Source organism: Sus scrofa, chromosome 17, assembly GCF_054392235.1.
Source record: "Sus scrofa isolate SSC_HxYL_T2T_F1_AM1 chromosome 17, Sscrofa_HxYL_maternal_Yorkshire_Landrace_v2.0, whole genome shotgun sequence".
Lineage (NCBI taxonomy): Eukaryota > Metazoa > Chordata > Mammalia > Artiodactyla > Suidae > Sus > Sus scrofa.
In genome coordinates, this window is record NC_139399.1 from 69,811,925 (window position 1) to 69,836,853 (window position 24,929).

The 24,929-nt window shown below is 63.3% G+C and overlaps 2 protein-coding genes across 5 annotated transcripts in view; one reads left to right on the forward strand and one right to left on the reverse strand.

Moving 5' to 3' along the window:
* On the forward strand, positions 1-19,050 carry COL9A3 (collagen type IX alpha 3 chain). Its single transcript, XM_021078227.2, has 32 exons — positions 1-95; positions 640-708; positions 1,890-1,925; positions 2,433-2,504; positions 3,146-3,199; positions 4,305-4,340; positions 4,558-4,581; positions 4,763-4,816; positions 5,080-5,133; positions 5,529-5,570; positions 6,504-6,560; positions 6,902-6,955; positions 7,477-7,530; positions 7,773-7,826; positions 8,126-8,179; positions 8,709-8,762; positions 9,442-9,495; positions 10,193-10,246; positions 10,340-10,393; positions 10,567-10,611; positions 10,711-10,764; positions 10,856-10,909; positions 11,260-11,313; positions 11,391-11,462; positions 12,478-12,513; positions 12,892-12,936; positions 13,930-13,962; positions 14,104-14,250; positions 14,414-14,468; positions 14,932-15,114; positions 17,174-17,251; positions 17,962-19,050. Exons 1-32 carry the CDS (start codon positions 18-20, stop codon positions 18,150-18,152), a joined length of 2,055 nt encoding a protein of 684 aa, XP_020933886.2. The 5' UTR covers positions 1-17; the 3' UTR covers positions 18,153-19,050.
* The window catches only part of TCFL5 (transcription factor like 5), a 21,841-nt gene continuing 15,643 nt past the window's right edge, over positions 18,732-24,929 (reverse strand). For 2 of the 4 annotated variants that reach the window (XR_014832343.1, XR_002340122.2), the window contains exons 6-7: positions 19,155-19,489; positions 18,732-19,015 (exon numbers count right to left, since the gene is read on the reverse strand). Coding sequence is in view for 2 of the 4 variants with exons in the window: in XM_021078232.2 (XP_020933891.1) it covers positions 19,367-19,489 (123 nt within the window). In the remaining 2 variants the exon portion in view is untranslated. Of the gene's footprint in view, positions 19,490-24,929 lie in introns of all 4 variants that reach the window. The other 2 variants (XM_021078232.2, XM_021078231.2) reach the window with 1 other exon arrangement.

Consider the following 24,929-nt stretch of genomic DNA (forward strand, 5'->3'; position numbering starts at 1 on the left):
AGAGCGTGAGTGCAGCCATGGCCCGCGCCCCCATGCTGGCCCTGCTCCTGCTCGGGCAGCTCCTGGCTGCCACCTTGACTGTGACCCAGGCGCAGGTGAGTGCGGGCCCCGGTGCGCGGGGCTTGCCGTCCAGCACAGCCCAGAGTGGGGGGTCCTCGGCTCTGAGGTCAGAGCAGCCAGCGAATAAGTGCCCCACTCCTCCCCTGCAGCCACCCGGGGTCGGCAAGGGAGCCAGGAAGCCCAGGGCGCTTGGGGACGGTGGGCACAGCCTAGTCACCCCATAGTCCCCTCACCTTCTGGGCACAGGCTCACCGTTGCCCGGCTGAGCCCCCACGGATGCCCGGACACCTCGGGGACGAGCCTGGGGGCTGCCCCTTGCTCACCGGGTGGGGGCTGGCGTCTTTTGTCCCTTTCCAGGCTTGGCCAAGTGAGGAAGGCAGGGTGCTGCCGTAACCTGAGGCTCTGGGGTCCCTGAGGAGGGCTGGGGTCGCTGGCCACTGGATAGGCCCTGGCTCATCAACGTCCCCAGACTGAGAAGAGAGAACACTGAGGGGGGGGTGCCGCCCCAAGGCCACACAGGGGGACGTGCCTGGCAGGAGAGAGTGGGGGTACAGCTGCCTGACGACTTGTCTCTTTCAGAAAGCGGGACCGCGAGGCCCCCCTGGCCCGCAAGGGCCCCCTGGGAAGCCGGGCAAGGACGGCATTGATGTGAGTTTTGCGGACGGGAAAGGCTGGGGCGTCTGTGGGCTTCTTGCTCTGGCCCCAACCTCCCTGAGCCCCAGGCCTGATGGGTAGAGAAGTCCCCCCACCCCCCAGGACTGGGGCGCTGGCTCAGCATCCCGTGTGGGATGTGAAACAGGACAGAGAGGGTCCTTGATCCTTACTGGGCAGCCCCCCAGGGCACTGCCTCCCCAGAGCGGGCAGGGTGGCCATGCAGCGCCCTCTGGATGGGAAAGGCGGGCATCGACTGTGAGGGACCCAGAACGGGTCCTGTTTTCTGGGGAGGAGGCCCAGGGTGGGACCTGGCCCCCTGGGGGGGGTCTTGTTGGCAGCTGCTGGGGGTCAGAGCCCCCCCCGGAGGGGGCTTGGCTAGCTCTGCCCCAGAAATGGCCTCCTCCAAGGGCACCCCAGCCTGTGTGCAACCCCGGGAAGTGTGGGGGGCAGGTGAAAGCCTGCAGCCCGCCCCCAGACCCCCACTGAGGTGAGAGCCCCCCAGTCACGGCCGTGAGAGTCAGGCCCCCAGGCCTCTCCTCCCTCCTCTAGGTGGAGCCCCCTAGACTGGTCCTCGGCTTCCTGAGTCCCTGGGGCCCTGCCTGGCCCTTAATGGTCCTGTCTCCCCCTTGCCACCCCCTGCAGGGCTGTCGCCCAGGGCAGCCATGTGGAGCCCTGGACCCGGTGGCCTCCCCGCCACCTGCGCCCAGCCTGTTCCTGGTGGGGCTGGGGACTCAGGGCCCAGGGCTCCCCAGCAGACCCAACCATTCATTCTGGGGACACTTCCACCTGCCACGTAGCCGTGAAGCCTCGGGTGAGAGGCAGATGCAGCGGTGGTCGGGGCGGGGGGTGCTGGGCGCCTCCTCGATCCTCCACGTGCCTGGGGGGCTGCACCTCCCCCCAGGTTCTGAAGTTTCTCAGGCAGGTGGAGGGCGGGCCTTCACGATGCCTCCCGTCACTCTGGGGGCCTCCGTGTGCCCTCAAAGTGAGCAAAGCCCCCAGTCCGTCCAGCTCACCTTTCTCCCCACTGCGGCCTCTGCGCCTGGCCCTGTGAGGGCGGTGCCCCCAGACGTGGACAGCGGGCTGAGGGCTCTGTCTTGTCTTCTGGGTACAGCCCAGCTCCCCCTGGGATGGCCTTTCCCGGGGACGCTTGGTCACGTGTCGTCTCCCCTCTGCAGGGAGAAGTTGGTCCTCCGGGGCTGCCTGGACCCTCGGTGAGTGTCCGGCGGCGGTGGGGGCGGGGAGCAAGCCTCCTTCCAGTCTGGAGGGGGGTGGGCCTAAAACAGAACAGTCACTGACGGCGGGTCCCAGCCCTGGGTCGCCAAAGGGAAGGCCTGGGAGCAGGGGTGGGTGCAGAGCAGGAAGGGTGGGGAGGGGGTGCTGGGGCTCGCTGCCTCTCTGGGCAGGGTCTGGCTTTGGAGCTCCTTGGGGTCAGTGCCCCCACAGGTGGGCAGGGGGACAGGTAACCTGTCGAATGAACACGGGCTGCGCTCCCTGAGGGTCCCGCAGAGGGATCCCCTGGCCCTTGGCTGCGGAGGCCAAGACGTTCTGGCCGAGGAAGGGGAGGAGGCCGGTGGGCGTGGGAGTGAGCGGCAGCCGGGTCTGCAGGGCGCTGGGCCCTGGAGAGGGAGCCTCCCGGGTTGCCGGCCATGCCCCCTGGATAACACTTGTCTTGTTGGTGAAGGCCAAGCTCTCTCACGCTCTGCCCTTTTCCCCCACAGGGACCGAAAGGGGCCCCGGGGAAGCCAGGGAAGCCAGGAGAGGCCGGGCTGCCGGGACTGCCCGGTGTGGACGTGAGTGTGCCCGCCTCCCCAGGGCGCCACCCTCCCCCATCCCCCGCCCGGCCCGGAGGCCCCCATCCCAGCGCCCAGCAGTCCGGCTTAATTGCTGTTCTCCAGCTGGGCCTCCTCAAGCAGGAACCCCCGTCCCAAGAGGGTCTCTCCATGTCCCCGGCGGGGGGCCCTTGGCCTTTATCCCAGAACCGTTAGTGTCTGGCCCTGTCTGCCAGACGCAGAGCCAGCGCCCAGGAGAGGTGAAGGTCTTGCCAGCTCTTGCTTCCCTGGGAACAAAGGCCCATTATCCAGCCGCCTCCGAGCCCCCCGCCCCCCACCCGCTCTCTGCATCGAGGGGCGTCAGGACCAGAGGCTTTGCAAGCACTGCGGGGGCGGGGGGGGTGCGTGTCTGAGAAGCGAACGCCCCTGTCTGCTGCGCTCGGCGACGCCGGCAGGTGCTCCAGCGACTGGTTTCCCACCGGCTGCCCCCAGCCCCCCAGCGGGACCGGGGATGGGGCCAGGAGGGCAAATCCCAGACCCAAGGGTCTTTGTGACCCGCTCTGGACCGACTTTACTCGGGGAAGGGCCCGGCTGCTCCTTCCCCTGTGGGGACGTGTCCTTCTCACGTGACCCTCCAGCTCTCCTTCCACCTCCTCCTCCAGGGTCTGACTGGGCAGGATGGACCCCCTGGACCCAAGGGCGCCCCTGGAGAACGGGTAAGGCAGCTGCTTAATTTAGTTCGGGGCGGGGTCCCGGCCAGGGGTAGCCAGGCTGAGCCCTGCCTGTCCCCAGGGCATGAGGCTGGTGGTTCTGAGGGCAGCTGCTGTGACTGGACTGACCGGGATCCGCCCCTGCAGTGGAGGGAGGGGCAGGAGGGCACACCCCCCCCCCACCTCCGTGGGAAGTGCCCTCCCTGTCCCACGCCCCCCTCTGGTCAGAGCTGTCCTAGCCCTCAGACCATGGGGGCGGGGGCTGGTGTGGTTGGGGAGTGACCGGCCCCAGGTACCCTTGTCCCTCCCCCTGCCCCTGTGCACGCTGCCCCTCCGTGCCTACCTGAGGGGCCTGTGGTTCCCCAGCCTTTCTGTATGTAAGTCTGATCACTGTCCACGGAAACCTGCCTTCTGAGCAACCAGCTTGGCAGGAGAGCTTCCTCCTCTCATGGCTTCCAGTGCAAAGCTGAGCCCAACACCCCCTTCTCCCTCTCACCCCTTCGAGAATTGACCATCCCCCAGCCCTGGGGTGTAGAGGACAGGAGGCCAGGGCGGCAGATCCCACCCGCGGGAGCGTTCTGAGTGGGAAACAAGGGAGAGGCTGCCTGTGGTGGGCAGGTCCTTTGCTGGGGCTGGGGGCAAGGGCCGGGGACGGGGGTGCTAGGTCCAGGCTTTCTGCAGGGAGCCTGAGAGCGGTACAAGGACCTCATTCTTGGGATGTGAGGCCACCAGAGGACCAGGAGGGTGTTGGCTGCTGAGATTCAGGCCCCCTGCTGTGGCCGAGGAGGCCAGCGGGCTTCCTGGAGGAGGCGGGCATCGGGCTTTCATGTGCAGTGCAGGTCCCACCTGATGTGGGCCTTCCTGGTGGCCTGTCCAGCCTGCAGCAGAGCCCCTGGGAAGGGATTCTTTTGGCTTTTCCTCAGCAGGATTGCTGGAGAAGGACCAGTCCCAGGCCCCTGGGGCATCAGCGGTTACCCCCCACACCTGCCTTCAGTAAAATGGGGGCCCCTCCGCAGAAGAGATGGACTCGGGAGGGAGGGGGACAGGTTTGCAAACACAAGTGAGGGCGCCTGGCTCCAGCCCACCCCTGACGCCTCACTTCCTCCTGCAGGGAAGCCTGGGACCCCCGGGACCACCTGGGCTGGGGGTGAGTACCTGTTCTCATCCCGCGGGAGTGTGGGGCCCCGAGACTCTGGGCCCAGCCCTCTCTGCAGTCTCTGCTGGGGTCCTGAGCACTGTCGGGGCTGCGCCCTCCCCCCAGGCGCTCGTCCCCCACGGCCCATGTGACCAGCTCAGGGGAGGGGGTGGGTGGTGGGCGACCCCTCTGGCCCCAGCAGGTTCTGACCCCCTGCTTGGTGTTGCAGGGCAAAGGCCTCCCTGGACCCCCCGTGAGTACTGACAACCGTTGTGGCCCCCACCCAAGCATGGCCCCCACCCCCACAGCTGACGTGGCCTCCGGGCCCCACACCAGGGCCGGGAGTGGGGCTTGAGTCCCTGCCCTGTGCGTGGGAACACAGGGTCCCCAGGGCCTGGAGTGCAGACCCCATCTCTCACTTCTTACCTCCCCAGGGAGAGGCAGGGGTGAGCGGCCCCCCAGGAGGGATCGGCCTCCGGGGCCCCCCGGTGAGTAGCTGCCAGGACTCCCCCAGATTCAACCTTGGGGACCCCGGCTTTCCTTCCTTCCTCTTGCTCTCCTTCCCCGCTTCCTCTCTAGGTGGGCCCAGTGGCTGACAGCCCGGGTCAGGGCAGACCAGGTCTCAGGGGGCACACGGCAGGGGCAGGGCGGGGTGGTGGCAGGAAGCATCGTAAGGGCATCTTCAGAGCGGGTGCTGGTCACCTCACCTCAGGTGGGGGCTCGTCCTGCCCTAAGTCGTAACCCCCCACAGGGACCCTCTGGACTCCCAGGACTTCCTGGCCCCCCAGGCCCCCCAGGACCCCCTGTGAGTATTGGGCAGGGGCTCCAGAGCTTCTGGGGGAGGGTTTCAGGCACGGATGGTGACTGTGTGGTGGGCTCGGCTCCCCTGTCCCCAGGGTGCCCATCCTCAGGCCCCCTGGGACCCATGGCTGGGTGGAGACTCTTGGCCACAAACCACCCTTGGTTCCAAGGACTGGGGGGCAGCAGCTGGGTCGGCTGATCTGGAGCTGGAGGGGCTCAGGCCTGGTGGCCACCCCGCCCCAAGGGTAGGTGGTTTCTGTCATTGTCACTGCCCTGCAGATGAGCCAGCAGCCCTGGCACTGGCCACTGGGGGGTGAAGGGCCCCGGGCCCCCTTGTGGTGGTAGGCGGAGCGGAGGGAGGGACGTGGGCCGTGTCAAGCTGGCGTCTCCGTGTTCCAGGGTCACCCAGGGGTCCTCCCCGAAGGCGCTACAGACCTTCAGGTGGGCACGCGCAGCCTTGGGGAGCCTTTTGTGGGGGTGCCTTCTTGGTGGGAAGGGCTCCAGACCCGCCTGGAGAGTGGGGGGGTGGGGGGGCAGGGGCGGGGGTCCCTAGGGACATGGGGCTCGGTGCAGCCCCCACCCCCAGCACCAGTCCCCGTGGCGCCCCCGCACGAGCGGCTGTGCAGGGCTGCGTTCACTGAAGCCAGAGCCCACGTTCGACAAGCCGCCTCCTGGGCACAGGCTTCAAGGGCTGCGAGCGCAGGGCGCGCGGGGCGCACTGGAGGCTCGGACGGGGCTCTTCCCATCACGGAGGTTTCAGCGTCCGGGACCCATGGCTGGTGGTTGAGCTTTGTCCTCCAGAGGGGCCTGGACTTGGGGGCCTCCGGGGGGCGCGGCTGAGCCCCCCCCCCGGGGGGGGAGGGTTGAGGGATTGTCTGGGGAGGGGGTGCAGGGAGGTGGTCCCCGCCCTGTGCCTGACCAGCCACGGGGCCATCTAGAGCCCCGCGGAGACCCCAGGTGTGGAGCCTTAGCCTGTGCTTCCGGGCCCCCGCCTGTCCCTAAAGCACCTCTGTCACCATGGGGACCCCTGAGCCGAGCTGGCTGCCGGCGGCGCACGTGATAAAGGCGCCTTTGTGAAGCCGGCAGCCCCCACGCTGAATAGCTGCTTAGAACCAGGGCTGCTCGGTGGCTGCGAAATTGGAGCCGGGCTGTGAGCCGGCTGCCGTCTGGCCCCAGGCAGCGCCCGCCCCGGCCCCGGCCCAGCCCGGCCGCTCTGAATGACGGACACCCTGTCTGGGCTGCGCTGGAGGCCCCAGGGCCCAAGGTCCCCGTCACCTGCGCGCCGAGCGGCCCCGTCTGCTGGCCCCCGGGTTCTGACCTCCGCGTCAGCCCCTGTTGGTCTGGGAGGGGTCTGACCTCTCAGTTTCCCTGCAGTGCCCAGCCATCTGTCCGCCAGGCCCCCCGGGGCCCCCGGGAATGCCCGGGTTCAAGGTGAGCAGCCCTCAAGGGTCAGGGTCGACTCAGACCCCAGCCAGCCTTCACATGCGAGAAGTGGCTGGGCCACCACGTGGGCTGAGAGCCGGGGCGGGGGAAGGGGGGGTCCAAAAATCCTGCCAAACTTCCAGGAAGAAAGGGGGGCTGGCCTCCCACCCTGTCTAGGGGCCTCACTCTGTCCCTGTCCCCCTTCAGCACCGAGACCCGCTAGGCACTGGCATGGCCCCGCCCCTTCCCTGGCCCCGCCCTGTGCCTCTACCTTCCCCGTCTGGGCTGGGGGCTGGGCAGAGCTGCCTGGGGGGTGGGTCTGTGACTGTCTGCCCACTGCCGACTTGCAGGGACCCACCGGCTACAAAGGGGAGCAAGGAGAAGTTGGCAAGGATGGCGAGAAGGTGAAGGCGGGCGGTGGCTGGGTGGCGCCGGGGGTGGGGCTGGCTGCCCTGGGGCAGGCGTCCCAGCGCCGGTGTTGTGGGACAGGGTCTCTGCCCAGAGCCCCCACCTGGCCTCACTCGGACGCCCTGGTCTTGGGCAGGCCCGCTGCGGGCTGAAAAGGTTGGCTTTGGCTCACAGTGGCCCCAGCCGTCCCCGCCACACTCCCCCATGGCCACTGCCCTGGAGGGAGTCTGTCCTCCCCCACGGGCCGGGGCGGGGGCTGGGGGCCCTCTAGTGCAGTGGGTGTGGCCAGACCGCCTCCTGAGCAACAGAGGGGGGCGGCCCCCGGCAGGAGGAGGCGTCTGGGAAGGGCTGGGTCCTTGCTGGACGGAGGAGGACCCGGGCCCCTCAGCCTCAGCGGCTCCGCTGTGAAGTGGGGCAGCGCCCCTGAGGGCTGGGTAGGGGGACAAGCCGGCGTGGAGCGGTGCCGGGAGAGCTCGGGCCTCACCCCCCTCACTACCACTTTGTCTGCCTCTTGCAGGGTGACCCGGGCCCCCCTGGGCCCCCTGGCATCCCGGGCACTGTGGGGCTGCAGGTAAGTGGGGGAGGGGTGGACGGGTCGGGATGTGAGACAGGAGCCCCTCCGACGGCTCAGGGCTGGAGGGACCAGGCCGGGGTCCTGCCTCTGCCGGGCTGCTCATCACAGGAGGCGTGGCCCCCTTCAGGGCCAAGGCCAAGGGCTTGCCGGGAAGAAACCAGGCCCCTTCAGTGGCTCCCGGGGGTGTGAGTCAGGGGGCCCGCTGGCCTGGCTCTACAGCTCCAGCTCTCTCCCTGTAGGGTCCGCGGGGGCTGCGAGGACTTCCAGGGCCACTTGGACCCTCCGGGGACCGGGTAAGTCTGCAGGGCCCCCGCTGGCCAGTCCAGACGTCAGAAGGGCCTGTGAGCTCGGGCCTGACCAGTGGCCGTGGGTGGGCTGCTTCTGGGCCCAACCCGACGCTTCCCCCAACCCGAGCTGTGAAGGTTTTGTGGCTCAGGCCAAAGGGGGATGGGAGGGGCCAATGGGGGAGGCAAGAGGGTTCGGGAACCCCTGGGGGGCTAATTGGGGCAGGGCCCCTTCGGGAGCTGGGTGTTCTGGGGGAATGATGGCCAGGCTTCGACGAGAGGCCTCAGAGCCCCCTTCGCCTCCACAGGGTCCCATCGGGTTCCGAGGGCCCCCCGGAATCCCAGGAGCCCCTGGGAAAGTGGTACGTGTGTGTCTGGGGGTGGAGGGGGGCCTGTACAGGCCCAGGCTGTGGTCTCTCCTCCTCTCAGACGCCTTCCCCAGCCCCTCTGCCCCCTGGGCTGTGCTTACCCTTCCTGGGGCTGAACCATCCCATGGCCACACCGGGGGGGGGGGGGGGGTGTCACATGGGCAGGTACCAGTGACCACACCTGGGGGGCGAGTCGGCCAAAGGAGTGGGTTGTCTTGGTGGGAGGTTTGTGTGCTTTTTCTTTCCAGACAGGACGTGCGGTGCGATGTGCGTCCATCTGGCCTCTGCGACCCTAGGCAGCGTCCCCACTCCACACGCTGACTGTCCCCCACCCCCCTCAGTCCAGCTCTCCCACCTTTTTTGGGGGGAGGGGCCTGGGCCCATGGCCTTCAGAAGTTCCCCAGGCCAGGGATTGAAACTGCATCCCAGCAGTGACAACACCAGATCCTTAACCCACTGAGCCACTGGGGAACTCCTCTCCCAACTTCTTGAGTTAATCCCCTGCCCCCCCTTGTCATTTCAGGGTGACAGAGGCGAGAGGGGCCCAGAGGGGGTCCGCGGCCCCAAGGGTGACCTCGTAAGTGAACACACCTGGTTCTCTGGGACCGTCCCCAGAAGGGCCTGATCGGGGGTGGGGGGCGGGGGCCCACAGAGGCAAGTTCAGGGAAGCGTGGGCAGGTATGAGCCCTGGATGGTGCCAGGCTGGGCCTGGGGGCCCCTGCTCTCCCCCCGGTGGGGCAGCTCTCCCAAGAGCCCTCCCGTGGCTCCTTGAAGCTGCCGTCACCTAACACTCTCCTCTCTGGAGGGGCCAGAGGTCCACCCTCCCTCTGGGGTCCAAGTCCTCACGCGCGGCGATAGGCCCTGGCGGTGGGGCCTGACCTTGTGCCGAGGTTGCCCGCCCGCCCGCCCCTGTGAGGTGGAGACAGAGGACGCGACTCGGGCTGAGGGAGTGTGAGGCCGAGACGATTAAGCATCTTGAGATGAACTGAAGTGACTGCTCCGGACCAGCCCCACTGTCCCCCTCCTGAGCCCGGTGGCCAGAGGTCCAGCGGCCTCGAGATGCTCCAGCGTCCCCAGGATCCTAGGAGAGCTCCGGAGTAGACTGGCCGTTCCCTGGCGGCTGCCGGCTGAGCACAACCCCGCGTCTGGAGAGGGGTGGGCGGGGCGCCTGGCGCGTCCCTGTCCCCAGTCCCGTGAGGTGGCCTGGGAGGGGCCGTCCCCGCCGTCCTGACGGCAGGCGCTTGCGTGTCTTTTAGGGCAGACCTGGGCCCAAAGGCGTCCCTGGCATGGCCGGGCCGGGCGGAGAGCCGGTGAGTAGCCGCGGCTGCCAGCGCAGGGACGGGCAGGTGGCTCCCTGCTTGCCCTGGAGAATGGTTCTTCCGCGGTCGGGCCCGGCAGGCGACTGGCGCTCCCTGGTTTAATGCTCTGCTCTCACTGGCTGGAAATGCCTCGTAGTGGTGAACAGCCCCCCAAATTCCATTTTGTCCGAGGCTGCAGGTTCTTTTGGGTCCAGACCAAGCAGAGGAAGAGGGTCTTAGGCTGAGCTCATCTGTGTGTGTGTGTGACAGGTGTGGGCATTCTGGGGGGGTGTGTGTGAGTGACAGGTGTGGGCACGCTCAGCCTGGACTTGCCCCTCCTCCTGGCCCCTTCCCCACCTCAGCCCCTGGGAAGCCCCACCCCCAGGTACAGCTCAGGTGGGCCTGGCAGTGGGGGCAGGGCTCTGCCACCTTCCAGCACGTGGCTGTGGGATTAGTCAGGCCTGAGAGCCCGAGTCCTGGCTCCCAAACCAGTTTTCCACATTCAAAGTGGGCACAACTCCCTGGCCGTGAAGGGTCTGGGTGGCCCCTCCCCACCCTCACCTGCTCGATGGGAGGGCAGCGCAGGTCACCACCTGCCCACTGAGCCTGGGTGGTGCAGATGCAGCTGGCGGAGGGAGCTGCCTGGAGGGCGAGCAGGCTGCAGGGTGGGGGGCACCTGGCCTCAGGCCTCACACCATCGGGTCCCCAGGGCATGCCAGGCAAGGACGGCCGGGACGGCGTGCCAGGCCTCGACGGCGAGAAGGTTGGTACCAGCTGGCGGTCTGCAGGGGAGGGGGGTCTGTGGGGGTTCAGCCTCCAAGACCTCAGCACCCGGTGTCCCCCCAAACTCCCACAGGGAGAAGCTGGCCGCAGCGGTGCCCCAGGAGAGAAGGGACCCGATGGGCTGCCGGTGAGTGAGTGCACGGAGTCCCCAGGGACAGCGCCAGCAGTCCCCTCGCGTGGGGCGCATGTGGGGCGCGTGTGGGGCGCTGTGTGTCAAGGCCTACGGAGAAGCTGTAGGCGCCCCTCTGGCCTCATGTGCCTCTGGATGCGGCAGCTCTGACCTCTGACCTCTGTCCACAGGGTCTCCCTGGCCGAGCAGGGTCCAAGGGTGAGAAAGGAGAACTGGTATGTGGTGCTTTCTGGGGGGAGGGGGAGACACAGGCCACAGCCTGGCCCTGGATGCGGGGATACCAGCAGGTTCTCAGGGCACTTCCTCCCCTGCAGGGCCGAGCTGGAGAGCTGGGCGAGGCTGGCCCCTCGGGAGAGCCCGGCGTCCCCGTGAGTACCTACACCCCACCCGCACCCCACCCCCACCCCCACCCAGTCTGTAGGGACCCTGCTGACACCCTGTCCCTGTCCCTGTGTGCAGGGAGATGTGGGCGCCCCCGGGGAGCGCGGCGAGGCTGGCCACAGGGGCTCGGCGGTAAGTGGGGGGATGAGGGGGCGTGGGCATGGGGCCATGGCTGAGTGGGCCCACTTTCTGTGCAGGCCGGGGTGGTGTTTTTAGATGCAGGAACGACCCAAACCCAGGAAAGAGGGGACACGGTGATGGCCAGGCCCGAGCTGTCCTGCCCTGGAGACCTCCGTGCTGGGGGAGCCACGTCCCAGCCCCCCGGCCCCATGGCAAACCGAGACGATGCCAGCACCAGCCTCGGGGCCCAGGGCGGCCGTGCCTGGCACCGAGTCTGGCTAGTGCACAGGGTCCAAGGGCAGGCCTGACCTCTGCGCCCCTAGGACGCCCCCCCCACCTCACTCTCCGCTTCTGCCTTTCAGGGGGCACTGGGCCCACAAGGTCCCCCTGGGGCACCTGGTGTCCGAGGCTTCCAGGTGAGTGGTTCGTGCCCAGGGCTGCCAGGCTGGGGAGGGGCCTCCCTGGATGCTAAGGAGCCCGTCCTTGTCCGCAGGGTCAGAAGGGCAGTGCAGGAGCCCCCGGCCTGCCCGGCCCCCAGGGCCTCCGAGGTGGCATGGGCGACCGGGTAAGTGGCTGTCCCACTGAGGGGGTCCAGCCCCCACTCCCCACCCCCACCGCCTACCGGACACACAGTGGTCCCACGTCCTAGGCCCCACAGGGCGCCTCACTGTGGGAGCCCAGTAACCAGGTGATCGGGCCTGCTGGGGCCGAGGGGAGGGTTTCCTGAGGGCTAACCCGGCACGGAGCACACTTACTGTGAAACCCAGCGCCCTAAGCAAGAGTCACTGTCACTGCTTCGAACTCTGAGGTTCTCCCAAACGGCGTTCCATAGCCGGCGGGTTCACTCTGGGTCCCTATTGTCCTGTGACACTCAGGACACAGAGGGCCTGAGGCCAGGTGGTGGTCACCAGGTGACTGGGGGCTGCCAGGAGGAGGCTGGGGGTCTGCGTCTCTGCTCCGGCCCAGCCACACTACACCAGGTCCCCAGGGGTCCCCGAGCCTCCTTGGCTGGCCGCCTGCCCCTTGTCGCCGCCAGCAGCGGCCCTGGGTTGGCGGGGCCACGGAAACCACGGCCTAGGGCTGGGACAGTGGGCCCTTCATTAGCCTCCGGGCAGGAAATTCCAGGGATCAGGAGGCGCCAGTGCCTCCAGGGCCTCTGAGATGTGGAAAGAGGCGGCCCTGGGGCTGCGCCCATCCCGGGGTGGGGGTGGGGGCCCGTTACTGCCCCCCCCCCTGTCGCCTGCACTTTGCAGCCGCAGGGACGGATCACCGGTGTGCCCTTTGGGTGGGTTCTTCCTTGGGCCACTGTTGGAGCGACCCGAGTGTCTTTGGGGTGACCCCGGCAGTCACACCCAACCCCCATTCACTGGGAAGCTGGCTCACCGGGCACCTGGCTCCTCTCGGGACGGTGCCCAGCCGGGAGACCTCGCTGTCACCAGCAGGGCCTGTTAAACTGTCACACCCTCGCAGGCAATGCCACAAACCCATGGGGCACTCCGGGGACAGGCTCGGAGCAGTGCGGGCCCACAGTGGGTGTGGGGGATGCCCGCTGTGCTAACGCCGAGTCTTTCTCTGCCCAGGGCCCCGGAGGAGCCACAGGCCCGAAGGGCGACCAGGTGGGTGGACGCTTTTCAGGTCAGGCGAGGGGCTGCCTCCTTCCGACTTCGCTCATGACAGCTCTGGGCACCCAGCCCGGGAGCCGACCGGGACCCTGCGAGCAGCTTCGTGGGTGCAGACGGCAGCCCCACGCCCCTGGGAAATGCCTTGGCTTCTCCAGGCAGCACCCTCTCTCTCTGGAAGGCCCGGGGGCGGGGGGCTGCTGCTCTGCTCCCCACCCCCCATAGCACCAGGGGAGGGAAGCCGTCTATACCCGCCTGAGCTCTGCTCCCGGGTGGCTGGGCCTCCCGCCCTGGGCCTGGACCTTGAGCGCAGCCCCCGTCGGGGTTGGAGAGGCAGCATGGGCAGGTGGTCGACTTGGGGCTGTGTCGTTTCAGGGCATCGCGGGCTCCGACGGCCTTCCTGGGGACAAAGGAGAGCTGGTGAGTGTGACCACTGGCCTCAAGGGATGAGTGCAGCGCCGACTGGGCCCGTTCAGGGTGGGGAGACGGGCGGCGCCTGCAGGTCCAGACGGGCTGTGGGCAGCCCAGGCCCGGGCGCTGACCGGCCCCCCTGGGGACACAGCCGCAGGTTCTCTGCCCGCCCCTCCTGTGTGCCATCGGGGCCTTTCAGAGGTGCGATTTAGCGAAAGGAAGCTGCTCCCACAGAACCAAGACTGAGGTTAAGTGGGGAATAAAATCCTTGACAGCGACCCTGCCAGCAGCCGAAATGGACAGTCGGGCCTTTGGGGGAAGGCCTCTCTGGCCACGTGGCCAGGGGTTTCTAGTTGTGACTAAGCGTCTCTGAGCCCCTTGTCTCCTGCAGAGCCTCACGGCCCAGGGCAAAGCCTTCCTGTCTCTAGCCAAGGTCGTGTCCTCGTGTGTGGGTGTGGGGTTTGTTCTGGCAAGTTCCTGGACAGCTCTGACCCCAGGAACCACCGCCTTATGCTGTGGGGCCACGCAGGCGTGAGCTGAGAAGCTGGTCCCTCAGGCTCCCTGCTTCAGGGGGCAGCTGGCTCTCTGGCCAGAAGGATGAGACCCCGGGCCGTCTGCTGTCTGGTTGGCTCCGAGGCCCTGGTCCTGTCCTGCTGGGCAGCTTCCTGGGGACACAGGTGGTGCACAGGGACCTTCAGCTCTGCCTCGTGTGTGACAAAAACAAAGAGCAGGGATAGAGTAAGAAAATCCCAGCCAGCTCCTCACCAGCGCCTGGAGAAGTTTAAAAACGTCGTGAGGCCACACAGCCTCAGCAATGTAATCGGCTTTCCTGGATCCAGGGAGGAGCCGCTGTGGACCTTCTGAGGCCGTCAAATAGCCTCAGGGACAGAGCAATTTTTCCTTCCGCCCCAACTCCCGAGACGGGCCCTGGGGCACCGATTCCCTCCAACCGACAGCTCGCAGGGAACCCAAGCCCACCCCTGCCCTTCTGCTCTTTTGCAGGGTCCCAGCGGCCCTGTTGGGCCCAAAGGAGAGGTGAGTGCCTGGCAGACGCTGGCTCCCTGGCCACCCTGGGCCTTGAGGCAGTGACGGGCCTCTGGTCGCACGTGACCCACCAGGAGGGGGGAGCCCATGTGGGGGGCTCGGCCCCACCCCACAGCCCCCTGCTCTCTCCAGGCTGGCAGTCGAGGGGAGCTGGGCCCCAAAGGCATCCAGGGCCCCAACGGCACCAGCGGCGTAGACGGCCTCCCCGGCCCCCCGGGCCCCCCGGGCCTGCAGGGCGTACGCGGCATGCCCGGCATCACGGGAAAGCCCGGAGTCCCGGTGAGCCCCCCTCCTTCCCAAGCCCCTCGGCATCCGGCCTCCCTCGATTTAATCCGGATTTTTCTAGACAGTTGGGGTTACTTTCAGAGTGTGATTGTGGGGGTGCCTCAAAGAGGTGCCAGCTCGCCCCCTAATATGCTGGTGACTGGGGGGTAAATTTCAGGGGAAAGAGGCCAGTGAGCAGCACATCCGGGAGCTGTGTGGGGGGGTGATCAGCGGTAAGTGCCCCCCCCCGCCCCAGCCCTTAGGGCAGCTCTGCAGCCTCTGCCGCCACCCCCACCCCCGCCCCGGCTGTCCTCAACCCCACCCCCCCATCTTCACCCCAGCCGCTCCCTCACCCTCCGCCACTCCCTGGGGTCCCGAGGGTCTACGCGGGACGAGCCCCCCCGCCCCCGCCCCCGCAGGGTTTCCCGTGGAGCCCAGTGCCGGGCAGACCTTCTAAAAACCTGACGGGTGAGGCGGTTACAAGGGACCAATATAACTGTGTCAGGGTCTCACACGCTCCCTTCTGGGCTGGGTTCACTCCCGGGGTCACCAGGGGCTCCGACAGCACCCCAGGCGCCCAGAGCAGTCCCAGCGCTTCCAGTCAATGAACAAACTCCCTTTAAGGGCCCGCGTTTGCACGGCACCCCCCCGCCGCCCCCCCGATGACCCAAGTCCTCGTTGTTGTTTTTCCAAAAGAGCAAATTGCCCAGCTGGCTGCTCACCTGAGGAAGCCCCTGGCCCCAGGCTCCATCGGCCGGCCTGGTCCCGCGGGGCCCCCGGGCCCCCCAGGCCTCCCAGGCTCCATGGGCCACCCTGGCGCCCGAGGGCCCCCCGGATATCGCGGTCCCACTGGAGAGCTGGGAGACCCCGGACCCAGAGGTGAGTGCAGACGAGCCTGCCACACGGGAGCCCAGCCAGTCCCCGCATCGCCCCCGCCACGCAGGGGACAAACGGGGGACCAGAGGGGCATCGGGCCCAAGTCACCGGGACACGTGCCAGGGGCCTCCCGCCTTGACACCCGTGTCTGACCCACGTCCGAGCGGCCTCGGCGCCCGGGCCCTCCCTGCCCCCAGGTCCCCGGCTCTTCCTGCCCCCGGGTCCCCGGCTCTTCCAGAATGCTGGGAGAGGCCCTCGGGCTCTCGGGCCCAGCTCGGGCAGTGCCCTCACCCTGCAGCCTGACCGCGGTTTTCCAAACGGGCGGTTTGTCTCGAATCCGTTGGAACAATATCCAGGGCAGGAGGGCGGGAAAAACGTGAGACGTCCACCCCCAGCCCGTGGACACCCACGAGCCCTGCCCCGATGAAGGCGGGCCTGGAGAACAGTGGCAAAGACGCAACGGTAACATCCAAAAATCCATTTTAAGGACCATGAGGAACTAAGAAAAGTAATTTAGAAATGAGATGACAAAAGGAAAATCTTGACCCCGGTAGACGGTCGGCTGCTGACCTTTTCCCAAGTGGCCTTTGACAGTTCCAACCAGGGGGTTCCCGTCAGGGCTCGGTGGTACCAGCCCAGCTGGGAACCATGAGGACACGGTTCGATCCCTGGCCTCGCTCGGTGGGTTAAGGATCCGGCCTTCCCTGAGCCGTGGTGTAGGCTGGCAGCTGCAGCTCCGATTCGAGCCCTTCTCTGGGAACTTCCATATGCCGGGGGTGCGGCCCTAAAACAGCAAAATAATAATAGTAAATAACATTCTAACCATTTGCCAGCATAGTCAGCCTAGTGAGCGAGGCTCACGGCCCAAGGTCAGGATTTAGATCAAGTTCATGATTGCAGCTCATTCCAAACTTACTGACCAGACGACTTCCTGTTTCCGAAAAGCAGCGTTAAGACAAAGGCTCCCAGGGAGCCTCGGGTGAGCTCTGCTTCACCCGTGGGCTGCGTCTAAACGCTTCCGCGGGGAACGGCGCCTGTGATGAGGTGGATCGAGCCGTCCCCGCTGAGTCTCAACCCGGGAGGGCAAACAAGCCGAATCCGCCTGCTCGGCCCAGACGCACCATGCGTCCCAAACCGGCCAGCAGACAGCTTCCTGTTCTCTCGGGGGCTCCTGGGCGGCCGTGCCAGCTCAGCGCGCGAGGCTGTGGTCTGCAGAGAGAGCCCAAAGAGGGTTTTCTCCAAACAGGGATCTGAGTGCCTTCCAGCCCCTTGAAGCTAAAATGCAAAACGCGCCTTAACCACCTGCAGGGGTCTCAGGAAAACAGCACGGTTTTCAGGGCAGCCACCGCCCCAGGCGCCCCGGGGTTACTGCTTGAGGTAAACCAGGAGAGGTGCTACAGGCCCTTAGGCAGAAGCCACTGTCGCTGCCCCGGGGGACACAGCAGGTCAGTGACCGGCTCCCGAGGCTCCGGGCTGCTCGGGCGGCTCGTGAGGCCTGGGCTCCCGGTCGCTGCAGGCGTGTTTCCTTCTGCGACTGGAAGAGGTCCAGGGACAGCGCCACTGAAAGAAAACCGCGCCACCGCTTTGAACGGCAGGCGGGACGGACCGCCCCCGGCCAGGCTGTCCCTGTGTTGACAAGAGGCTCCTCCTTCCAGAAACATCACTCCGGACAAGGGGTCTGCACCCAGCAGCACTCAGCACAGGCCCTGGAGGAGGCCGCGGAGGCCAAGACCAGTTTGAGGCGGAGGAGTGGGGGGCACAGTTCAGGGGGTGCTTTGAAACACCACAGATACAGCCTGTCACAAGTCATGTCGAACTGACAGGGGCAGAGAAAACCCTCAACCTCCAGAAGAGCTGCTGAGGGGCGCCTGGGGGTTCGCTCTGTCCCCCCCGCCGTGGGGCCTGGCGCACTGCTGCGTGTCCTTCTGTCCGTGTGTCTCGACGGACTGGAGCGTCAGCAGCAGGCACGGGACCCGCAGGCCCGCGGGTCAGGTGCCCGCCGCCACGGCCCGTCTCTGGCTGGAGCCGGGTCTTCTAAGCCTCTGCCGCTTGCCTTTGACAGGAAGCCAGGGGGACAGAGGAGACAAAGGCTCGGCCGGCGAGGGTCTGGACGGGCCTGACGGAGATCAAGGGCTCCAAGGTACGAGGTCACTGCGGCTGATTTTCACAGGCGGGGGTGGGTAACGGGCACGGCCCCGTCTTCCCAGCGAGCGACTCCTCTCTCCCGGCAAAGCGTCGCCGGACACGAGGCGAGGGGCTGTGCCAAGAGCCCCCGACATGTGGCGGCCGAAGCGTTCAGTCGAGTCACTTAAGCTCTGCTCACCCACAGCCACCCAGTATCCATCTCAGTTCGACTCTGATGGAACCTCCCCTTAAGTGACCCACACGCACCCTGGATGTTTGAATCTTTCACGTCAAGTGTAAATGCTTTGCCGGAAGGAGGGGTACCTCTGTGTCCGCACACCCGCCCGGCCCGGCCCCCGCCCTCCTCTGCCGCCCCCGCCCCCCCGCTCGGTGGCCGCCCCCCGGGGGCGGGCCCGGGCCCTTGCGTCGCCCTCCCGCCCAGTGCATCCGCCTGGTGCCACCACCGTCACCAAGCCCCTCCCAGGGCATCCCCCTCGCGCACCCCAGACCCGTTCCCCACGTGGCACCGACCGACCTGCAGGTCCGCACGGCTCCGCTCGTGACAGAACGGGGCTCCGCGGCCTGAGGCTCATCCCCGTGGCCTCTCGCTGCCACTGCCACGTCCTGCCCCTCCCCAGGGCCCCACCCAGAGCCGAGAAAGACACAGGGTGGCTGAACGGACAGCCGCTAACATCCCCGTTGTGTCTCCCTCCCTCCCGTCTCAAGGACCACAGGGCGTGCCCGGCGTGAGCAAGGACGGCCGCGACGGGGCACACGGCGAGCCCGGGTTCCCTGGTGATCCTGGCCGGCCCGGGGCTGTCGGAGCCCAGGGCCCCCCTGGCATCTGCGACACGGCCGCCTGCCAAGGAGCCGTGATGGGAGGGAGCGGGGAAAAATCGGGTCCCAGGAGCTCCTAAAGGCGACTTCGGGAGAAGATGACGCCAAGTGAAGCAGCCGCCCCTGGCCCGGCCTGGAAGGTGGGCCCCGCCCACCGGCTGGCCTGCCCCGCCTGCCCTTCCACGTCCTCGGGGCAGCTACGGGACACAGGTCCCCAGAGCGTCGTGCCTCGAGCTGTTCTGTCCACGTGCTTCTACAACGGCCCCCTCGGCGACCGCCGGACCTCGGACACAGGCCTGGGTAACGAAGGGTCGACCCGACGCGGGAGCGGGAGCGGGAGCGGGCTGTGCTGCCGAAGCCTCTGTGATCCCGTGAGAAAAAAAACTATGCGACAACTTGTTTCCAGAACATTCCTGTAAAGACTGAGACCTGATTTCAATAAAATGATGCATGACACCTCCAGATTAATGCCTGGCCACAGTGCTGCCAAACACCGAGCCTCAGGCACAGTAGGCCTTCCACAGGAAGGCCTCGTCCGCCTTTCCTGCGTTCGTGTCACTCTGCCCCCGACGGGCGGGCCGTACTGCCAGCGGCTGCTGCGCTGCACTGAGGTGGACGGGTGTCCTCTCACGATCAATAAAGCCACTCGCGTGCGAAACTCCGTTCCAAACACCACAGTTTATTACACAAAGTAATGAGTCTCAGTGTGAAACTGAGGACAGTGAGGAGGCCACTGGGACAATGTGTCATTTATGGACAAAAGTACCTTTAAAGGAAGTCTCTGGAAAATTTCTAGCAAAGCGGTTGAACATGGGACCGCATCTGACAACGCAGTTCTACGCGGCCGGAGGTCATTACAAGGGGAAGCGGTGAACAGAGGAGAGAAAATTTCCAAACTACTTACAGTTGGGACAAGTTAACTTGTTCCAGTTGCTAACGGGGCCTATTTAAAATGTAAATAAAATAAGTGAAAAGCCATGTACCTTTTCAGACTAAAGCAATTACAAAAGATGTTAATTTTTTTTAAGTTATCATGTTAAGAAAACATGATGGAATCAGACAGATAATTGAAAACTACTTACTAATGGTCAAGCTGTCTTCATCCCCAGGTGGTGGAAGGGACACCAATGGCTAGATAAACATTCCCACAAAGTGCGCTTTCAGAGTCCCCACCGGAGTCCCATCCACGGAGCCACGTCCCTCAGTGAGCCCGTGAGAGCCGAGTCCAGGCCTGGGGACGTTTGTGGCCACCGAGGAACGGCACTCGCTTCCCGGGAGCCGGGGTCCCGTCCAGTCACTTGCTCTCCGTCGCGGGGCTGCTCTGTAGAGTCTCCTGTGCGGGACACGTCACCAGGGAATCCGATCTGGTCAGCTTTAGCCGTCTGCCGGTTTTACCGCAAAACACACTCTCAAATTCCTAAAATCGAGACGTGGTGGTTAATGGACCGTGTTCGCAGGCACGAGAGCGGCCGCCTCAAGACCGCCACGGGCGGAGGCTCGGGGCCGAACCAGCTCAGGGGTGCAGTTAAAGGAAGGGTCACTCACGAACGCCTGCCACGTCTCGGAAGGGCGATGCAGGCGATAAAAGGGGGATGCAAGCGTTTTGCGCAGTTAATTTACAGGTATTTCCACCGAGTTTTCGGAGAGATTCTCCAAATGCCTCTCGCCACTTCTCTGGTGGATCCGCTCGGGCTTGTTTCCCCTGGGGCAACACGCACCCGACCTTCGGCCATCGAAGCATCTGTAGCTGTGCGGTCCAGGGACAGTGAGTACGTGCACACTGCCTCACAGACACTGCCACCGTCCGTTTCTAGAACTTTCCACCCCACACAGACACTGGGCACCAGCGACACACCCTCCTGCCGTGGGCACTTGCTGCCCCCGAGCCCTGAGTGCTCGGTGGCGGACGTGACTCCCCAGCGCCCTGCCGGCCGCGGTCCAGGCCGCTCCGCCTCGACACGCTTGGTCAAAGGGCCGGACCTGCCCGGCTGGGGGACAGCAGCCCTGGGCACAAGGCTCAGCCGACGCTGGCAAAAGGACCCAGCGAGGCCGAGCGCCCGCCCCTCACCGGCTTCCGAGAAACAAAAGCCCTGGGGCTGAGGCTTGAGGACCCAGAGTTCATGCGACCAAGCTGAGCCTGGGTCCCCTCGCCTGCCTGCAGGGCTGGGTCACCAGCTGTTATGCTCTGAGACAGCGGTGGCAGAGAATTGTCCCTTTACTTGCTTAGGGCGCACCTGCGGCACATGGAGGTTCCCAGGCTGGGGGTGGAATCAGAGCTGCAGCCGCCGGCCTACACCGCAGCCTCAGCCACACGGGGTCCGAGCTGCGTCTGCGACCCACACCACAGCCCACGGCGACGCCAGATCCCTAACCCCTCTAACCGAGGCTGGGGATCCCAGCGCTGCAGAGACGCCCCTGATCCCATTGTGCCACAGCAGGAGCTCCCACCAACTTACTTCTGTTTTTTGTTTTTTTTGCTTTTTAGGGCTGCACCCACAGCATATGGAGGTTCCCAGGCCAGGGGTCAAATTGGAGCTACAGCTGCCGGCCTACACCAGAGCCACAGCAACACAGGATCCTTAACCCACTGAATGAGGCCAGGAATCGAACCTGCAACCTTATGGTTCCTAGAAAGATTCGTTAATCACTGCGCCACATAGGAACTCCGCCACCAGCTTACTTGTAATAGCAAAATTCATTGGGAGTTCCCATTGTGGCACAGTGGTTAACGAATCTGACCAGGAACCATGAGGTTGTGGGTTCAATCCCTGGCCTTGCTCAGTGGGTTAAGGATCCGGCGTTGCCGTGAGCTGTGGTGTAGGTTGCAGATGAGGCTTGGATCCCGCATTGCCGTGGCTCTGGCGTAGGCTGGCGGCTACAGCTCCGATTCGACCCCTAGCCTGGGAACCTCCACATGCCAAGGGTGAGGCCCTAGAAAAGGCAAAAAGACAAATAGCAAAATTCATTTGCTTAATTAAATCCCATCTAATCTGAGCCAGTCCTGAGCACGCACAAAACTCTTTCCCCAAGGTTCCTTTTCCACAAACCTTCCATCACTTTCTGCATCCTACTGGTTTGGCCCCCTTTTTTTTTTCTCATCCAGAAAAAAACAGCTTTGGGACAAAATTACTCTCTTTTTCCCCATAACAAAAATATTTCCATTCTTCCTACCTTCTCATACTAACAACTACGTATATCCTACTGTCCTCACATTGAAATGCTTCCCTCGTTACTTTCAGAAGCTGAATTACATACGTATTATAGCTTTAAACTCCTAATCTCTAGCAAAAACTAAGAAGCAACTAATACAACTGTTTTTTTATATCAGCATGTTTTGATTAGCAAACTTATGAACACCATCTAAAAACGAATGTTTTCTGGAGTTCCCACTGTGGCTCAGTGGTAACGAACCTGACTGGTGTCCATGAGGCGCAGGTTTAATCCCTGGCCTCGCTCAGTGGGTGAAGGATCCGGCGTTGTTGCTGTGGCTGTGGTGTAGGCTGCGGACACAGTATGGATCCCGCGTGGCTGAGGCTGTGGTGCAGGCCGGCGGCTGCAGCTCCGATTCCACCTCTAGCCTGGGAACCTCCATATGCCACGGGTGCGGCCCTGAAAAGCAAAATAAATACACATATACAGACACTTTCCTATAATTCTTCTATTTACTGTGGTACAAGACATGTTTCTAATGAAAGCAAACATCTTTTGTTTTTTCTCTCTCATGAGAAGACAAAAGGCGAACTTAGACTTATCTACCAATCGATATTCCAGGATTTTACCTTAATTAAAAACGACCTAGGAGTTCCTGCTGTGGCACAACAGGGTTGGTGATGTCTCTGGAGCACAGGGACGCAGGTTCGATCCCGAGCCTGGCACAGTGGGTTAAGGATCTGGCATTGCCACAGCTGCCGCTGTGTAGACTGCAAGTGCAGTTGGATCTGATCCCTGGTCTGACTTCATATGCCACGGGGGGGCCAAAACAAGATTGATTCACAACTTTAATGAATTCCCCTCATATAGCTTAACTTACCCAAACTCTAAAGTTTCGAGTTACCAAAAACCTGGCAAAACTAATACACGATGTTTATTCCTAAAGAGTTCCCCGGAAAGCACCCGTCCCATTTACCTACTTCATTCCTTATGAAAATATCATACATACACAGACAGCCCAACACACAAGACAGCCACAGCTTCGTTTTATTTTATTTACGTAATTATTTTTCTTTTTTAGGGCCGCACCCACGGCATATAGAGGGTCCCAGGCTAGGGGTCGAATGGGAGCTGCAGCTGCAACCTATACCACAGCCACAGCCACGCCGGATCCGAGCCACGTCTGCAACCTACGCCACAGCTCACGGCAACACCGCATCCTTCACCCACTGAGCGAGGCCGGGGATCGAACCCACGTCCTCATGGTTTCCACTGAGCCACAGCAGGATCCCCCATAGCTTATTTCAAAACTCAGTCGTGAATCGGTCTCTCAATGTAAAACGTGTTAGCTGATAAATTCCATCCCGCTTTCCCTCCGCACTGGATGCCAACCGCTCTAACTGCACAATCATCGCATAGTTTGGAGATCCATGAACGGGCCACTTATCCCCTGTGGGTCCAGGGAGTATCATGGCCAGGCCGTATTAAAGAGGAAAATTATCTTTCTACGTTTTGTTGGTTTGTGACTGGAAGCAGTCCAGTTCTGGCGGATGCACCCCCAGGGGCTGTATTTGGGAAATGAGTCTGGGTTTCACGCAGTCTGCACACGTATACAGGCGACAAACGCAAACACACACATGAACAACAAAGTCTAATTCCTGCAGAACAAAAACCAAAGAGTGATGCCCAACAATTCCCTCAACTTCCCAAGTGGGAGCTCCTGCGGTTTTGATTTTTTTTTTTTTTGGCTGCACCTGCAGCATATGATGCTCCTGGGCCTGAGCTGCAGCTGTGATCCACACCACAGCTGCAGCAGCACCAAACCCTTAACCAGCTGTACCACAGAGGGAACTCTAAGAGTTCCTGCTTGGACACAGACAAAAAGCACACGAAGAGATACGAAACTGGGACCGGGTGTCATGGCGAGTCACCCAACAAACGTAAAGCTGAACTAACAGCTGGACTAAGCTAAACTGACTTGAGCTTGCAAAGGCCTCTTTCCCCTTTCTCCCCCTCTGATCCGAGGTACTACAGCCCCGGTGAGGTCTCAGGCAGTGGGGGCTGTGTCTGCATTTCTTTCTTTTTTTTTTTTTTAATAATTTTTTTATTTTCCCACTGTACAGCAAGGTGTGTCCGCATTTCAAGGACATGAGTTGTAACGTCAAGCTTTCTTCTAGGAATATTTTTGTTCTCTAAGGGTCATAACTCTGAAAACCTATTTTCTCAAGCCAGCTTTCTCTAACTGCATTTGCAAAAAACAATCAGTTTTGGAATTTCAAACGTGTTTCATCGTTAACTGAGGAGCATTGTGGCCGTGGGGTGTTAAATCTCTCTTCTTTCTTTAGGGGCACAGCCGAACATCTTCCAGTTTTGTAAAATACCCCCTGGGGAAGGAACTGCACGATGGACCAGAGCTCTGATCCCCCAAACTTAGATACTCGGGGCCGCTGTTGTCAGATGTCAAGCAAACAAACCCATGTCACACAGAACTGTCTCTCAGGGTCACAGGACCCTGGTCCCCAAAAGGAAAATTCTTTTTTTTTTTTTTTTTGGTCTTTCCTTGAGCTGCTCCTGCGGCACATGGAGGTTCCCAGGCTAGGGGTCGAATTGGAGCTGCAGCCACCAGTCTACGCCAGAGCCACAGCCACGTGGGATCTGAGCCACGTCTGTGACCTACACCACAGCTCACGGCAACGCCGGATCCTCAGCCCGCTGAGCGAGGCCAGGGATCGAACCCGCGACCTCACGGTTCCTAGTCGGATCCATTAACCGCTGTGCCACAGTGGGAACTCCCAAAAGGGAAATTCGATCCAAGTCCCATCAGAGACAAAGCCAAAGGACCAGGCCTTAGTCCAAAAGGGAAAGGCCAACCACGGCTGTGCTCCAGGTGAGGTGGCGTAGCAGGGAAGGCTACCCTGGGTCACCACGTGGGCGCTGTCGCCTCCCAGAGATGCTGCCATCTGCCAATGCGAATGTCTTGTTTCCTTTACCACACAAATCAAAACCGCCGTGTGCCAAGGACGCCCAGTTGGTGGAAAGGACTTGGGGCCGAACCCGAGACCAAAGTGCTCAGACAGCCTTGGCACAGAGTCCGTCTGGGCCCACGCACCCCCCGGCTGCGGTGAGGAAAGGGCCGTGTTTACCGCAGGTGCCAAGCAGGGGGTTCAGGTCTTTTAAGCAATGACGTCAATCAATCACTGGACACATCCACGTTCAATGTCTTTTATCTTCTACGGGAAAGAAAAAAGCCTCAAGGCGTCTGGGTTCATTAGACACATGCCTTGTACCACATCAAGGAAAAAAGCTGCGGATTCCCATGGTGACTCAGTGGTAATGAACCCAACTAGTATACATGAGGACATGGGTTCGACCCCTGGCTTTGCTCAGTGGGTTACGGACCTGGTGTTGCTGTGAGCGCCTGTGTAGCCTGCAGACACGGCTCTGATCTGGCGTTGCCGTGGCGGTGGCGCAGGCCAGCAGCTCCAGCCTTGATTCAACCCCTGGCCTGGGAGCCTCCCTGTGCCGCGCATGTGTGCCCCTAAAAAGAAAGAAAGAAAGAAAAAAGTTGTGCTGTGAAAACTACGTTTTTAAAGGTTATAGAATAGGTTCCTAAGTTTGCCAATCAAAACATGCGGATATACAAAACAGTTCAGGAGTTCCCTGGTGGCCTAGCAGTCAAGGACCCAGCGTTGTGACTCAGGTTTGAT